Source organism: Postia placenta (assembly GCF_002117355.1).
Source record: "Postia placenta MAD-698-R-SB12 unplaced genomic scaffold POSPLAscaffold_37, whole genome shotgun sequence".
Taxonomy (NCBI): Eukaryota; Fungi; Basidiomycota; class Agaricomycetes; order Polyporales; family Adustoporiaceae; genus Rhodonia; species Rhodonia placenta.
The window spans coordinates 1-4381 of record NW_020169868.1 but is presented as its reverse complement, the minus strand read 5'-3'; the positions used below and the strand labels follow the sequence as shown (position 1 = coordinate 4381).

General features: G+C 29.1%; 3 protein-coding genes across 3 annotated transcripts; all 3 read left to right on the top strand.

Annotated features, from left to right (window-relative positions):
- Positions 1-373: 373 nt before the first annotated feature.
- POSPLADRAFT_1161037 (hypothetical protein) lies at positions 374-1486 on the top strand (the record flags this gene model as incomplete). Its single annotated transcript, XM_024487642.1, has 1 exon — positions 374-1486. The coding sequence occupies one exon, from the start codon at positions 374-376 to the stop codon at positions 1484-1486; it is 1113 nt and encodes a 370-aa protein (XP_024332870.1).
- A 668-nt stretch (positions 1487-2154) lies between these two features.
- Positions 2155-2718, top strand: POSPLADRAFT_1083155 (hypothetical protein; the record flags this gene model as incomplete). The annotated part of the gene is made up of 1 exon (XM_024483013.1): positions 2155-2718. A coding segment is annotated over one exon (564 nt), but the record flags the coding sequence as incomplete, so codon positions are not given.
- Positions 2719-3166: 448 nt separating this feature from the next.
- On the top strand, positions 3167-4306 carry POSPLADRAFT_1122450 (hypothetical protein; the record flags this gene model as incomplete). The annotated part of the gene is made up of 1 exon (XM_024483527.1): positions 3167-4306. A coding segment is annotated over one exon (1140 nt), but the record flags the coding sequence as incomplete, so codon positions are not given.
- Positions 4307-4381: the final 75 nt, after the last annotated feature.

The window sequence follows — 4381 nt, the reverse complement described above, 5'->3', positions numbered from 1 at the left end:
CCTGCCTGCCGCTAGGCTGCCGCTAGGCGCGAGCGAGCGATGGCGCGAGCGAGGGGAGGGGATCGGGATTGTTGGTTTACTAATTCAAATTTCTGAATTAATATTATTTATTTTATATGCTTAAAATAAAATTAAGACTCCTACATTTATACTTCAGATCCTCGGGCAGATCCCGGCTTAGAACTGATCTCTTTTCCCTTTTTTTAATTAAAAAAAGGTATAACGTGCCTGTCCTGCGGTCGGCAGCCTAAGTTTTTTGTTTTTAATCTAAATTTTATAAAATAAATAATTAATTATTTTTAGTTAAAATATGTATAGAAGAGGACTCAATAAACTAAGATTATATAAATTAAAATTTATTATTTTTCTAAATATGTTAAAAAATATTTCAATATTTAATACTATATTTAATGACGCCCCACAACCTTGGCAAATTGGATTTCAAGACAGTGCAGCTCCAGGTTTTACAGGAATAGTTGAACTACACAATACTATATTTTTTTACTTAGTAGTTATTTCAGTAGGTGTATTTTGGGTTTTAGGTTCAATTATCTATTACTATAACTCTAAAAAATCTCCAATCGTTCATAAATATCTTAACCACGGTATAGATGTGCCTTTTCAAAAGTGTTTTAAGTTTAATAATTTAAATAATCTAAATTATATACGTTTTTACAGTACAACACCTTCTTCACATGTTAATAGCATAAAGTTTTACGAAGATGCTTATTCTATGAAAAATTCAATTATATTAGATAATAAAAATAAATCTGGTATTTACAAATGGACCAATAAATTAACAAATGATATATATATTGGGCAATCAGTAGAATTAGCCAAAAGATTTATAAGATATTTTAATCTTAGTTATTTAAGGAATAGAGCGAAACGTGTAATAAGTAGAGCTTTAATTAAATACGGATATTCTAATTTTTCATTAGAGATTTTAGAATATTGTGATATAGCTGATTTAACAGAAAGAGAACAATATTATTTTGATAAATTAAATCCTAAGTACAATACTTTAAAAATAGCAGGTAGTTCTTCAGGCCATAAGCTTACTGAAGAAACTAAAACAAAAATTAGTCAATCTTTAAAAGGAATTTATGTTAAAGAAAAATCTGCTTTATATGGTCGTACGCATACTGAAGAAACTAAAGCATTGATGGCTTTAAAAAAATCTAATGAAAATAATCCTTTATATGGTAAAACTCATAGTGAAGAAACTAAAGAGTTAATTAGACAAAAATCTTTAGGTAGAAAACATTCTGAAGAAACTCTATTAAAATTGAGTGCTAGTAGAGGTTATCTTGTTTACATACATGAAAAATGTGATTCAGAAGGATTTAATTTAATCGGTAGTTTTGTTTCAATAAGAAGAGCTGCTAAATTTTTAGGAATTAGTCACAATACTGTAAGACTGTATATAAATTCAGGTCAAATATTTAAAGACAGATATAAATTTACTGGGGGAACTCCAAAATAAACTTAAAAAAACTATGAATAAAATTCCACTATATGCTGGAAACTCCTAAAGCTTTTAGGTACTATAAAGTTCCAAAAGATAAGCAGTGAAAACCCTAAAAGATGTACAATGGATTATCAGCAGGAAACCTTCAGGTATTAAAACCTTAGCGGGATTATTTCCTTAGAGACTACACGTGGAAGCCATATATAAGTAAACATATGTGGTAATATATATTCCAGTTAAGTATGAAAGTACTTATGTTGTCGACATTAATTGAACTTATTTGGACTATTACTCCTGCTTTAATATTAATTGCTATAGCTTTCCCTTCTTTCAGATTATTATATTTATTAGATGAAGTTATTTCACCTACAATTACTATTAAAGTAGTAGGTCTCTTTTTAGGTGGCCTAAAATTATATATATTAAATAAAATGAAAGACACCATTTTTAATGGTAAAAAAAATAATCAGTATTATCCTAACTCATTCAAAAGTAGCTATCTTTCTAATAACCGCATTAGTCTTAATAGTAAATCAGTATTGTATTCTTCAGGTATACTGATCAATTATAAAAAGTTTAGTATTTATCCAAAAAATCAATGTATGTTTTATCACATACAAAATATTAGAGCTATAAATAGAATAGGTCCTCATAATCAAGATGTATTATCTATTATAATAGGTTCAGTATTAGGTGATGCTTATTTAAATAGAAGATCCGGTGAAGGTGTTAGAGTTTGTTATAGACAAAGTCAAATACACAAAGAATATTTGTTCTGGTTATATGAATTATTATATAATAGAGGTTATACAACTAATCTTCCACCTAGACAATATACTAGAACTATTGGTATTAAAAATGGAACATTATATTACGGTTATGAATTTAATACATTTACATTTAGAAGTTTTAATTGGATACACCAGCTATTTTATAAAAAAGGTAAAAAAGTAATACCTGAGAATATTGCTGAATATTTAACACCATTAGCCTTAGCGGTGTGGATTATGGATGATGGTGGTTGGACTAATAGCGGGGTTAGAATAGCTACTAACAGTTTTGAACTTACAGAAGTAAAACTATTAAATGAAGCTATAAAATCTAGATATAATTTGGATACAACTATTCAAAAAATATATATCAAAGATAAATATTCAATTTATATTAAAAAACAATCTATTACTGCATTAATCAGTATAATTGGACCATTTATGCATCCTAGTATGCTATATAAATTAGGTATTAATAATACTATTTAAGTTCTTTCAAACCACACACATATATATAATAGTCGTGAAAGATAATTTTAAATTATCTTTTTAAGAATTTGACAAGATTCTTAAAGGCAGTTTTGCCTTTGGCGATGCGAGTGAAAACAGTTAAAGACTATATTTAAATACCGGATTTAGTACAAGACTGTCAGTTAGGGGGTTATTTTTTTTCCCTCTGGTTGCAACAGACTGGGTCACTTGTGGGTGATATAATATTAAATTATATTGCTTAATGTACAGTCGACAAAATCAATAAATAATAAATTATTGGTTGCACCAATGGTATTGGTCTTATGAATATAGTGATTATATTAATGAAAGTGGTGAATCTATTGAATTTGATTCTTACATGCTGCCTGCTGATCGATCTGGGAAATCGATCCCGTGGGCCGAACTATCAAACTCCGGGGACACCCTAAAGCTCCTGGTACCAAGCTATAGTCGAAAGGCTATAAGTGGCCAGAATAATTACCTGGGTATGGTAACAAGTCAGGAGATGAACGAAAGTGAAATGGGTTATCGCGGATCTAAATCCAGCGCTATTGCACTGGTAAAAGAGCAACGAGTGGACGGTAGTTACAGTTTTCAAGTAGGACTGTTAAGGTGCACTCTAATGGCCCCTGTAAGGGGGTATCAAACTGAAATCCTTTCTAACAAAAATAATGTCTCTGAAAATGTAGTTGTTACAAAAAGACCCAAGTTAAATAAACTAGATCCTTGGTTTATGACTGGATTTGTTGATGCTGAAGGTTATTTTAGTATTGAATTATTTAAAGATTCTAAAGCTAAATTTAAGTATACTCCTAGATTAGTTTTTGGAATTAACTTACATGTTAAAGATTTACCTATTCTTCTAAGTTTTAAGGATACATTAGGAGTGGGAACTGTAAGTACAAAAGGAAAAGTAACTAATTATACAGTTAAAACATTTAAAGATCTTGCAGTTATTGTTAACCATTTTAAACTATATCCTCTTGTTTCCAGCAAATATCTTGTGTATCAAGATTGGTTACAAGCTTATAATATTATGTCAACAAAAGAACATTTTAATTATCAAGGTATGACAAAATTGGCTACATTAAAAAATTTAACTAATTTCGGATTATCTGATAGTTTGAAAGAAGCTTTTCCTGATTTTAATATTTCTTTAATTGATACTATGTCTTACAATTTTAGGGGTATTCCTCATGGAATGTGGGTAGCAGGATTTACAAGTGGAGATGGATCTTTTTATACTAAGTTGACACAGTATAAAGATACATTTCATACAGGATGTGTTTTTAAAATAACTCTTCATCTTAAAGATACTGCCTTATTAGAAGGTTTATACGATTATCTTTCAAAATACTTTCCAAATATTTCTTTCAACAAATATAATTCAAGAACAAATAAAGGTATTTATTTTTCAAAACAAACTGTAAGTTTAAATATTTCAAATATTCAGGATATAGGTAATATTGTAATTCCTTTTTTTAATTTATATCCAGTCTTAGGAGTAAAGAAAATGGATTATAATGATTTTAAAAATATTTATAATATTATTTTATCAAAAGGTCATTTAAGTCCTTCCCCTGGGTCCCCTCCCCTCTGTCCCTCTTTCCCTCTTTCCCTCTTTCCCTCTTTCCCTCTTTCCCTCTTT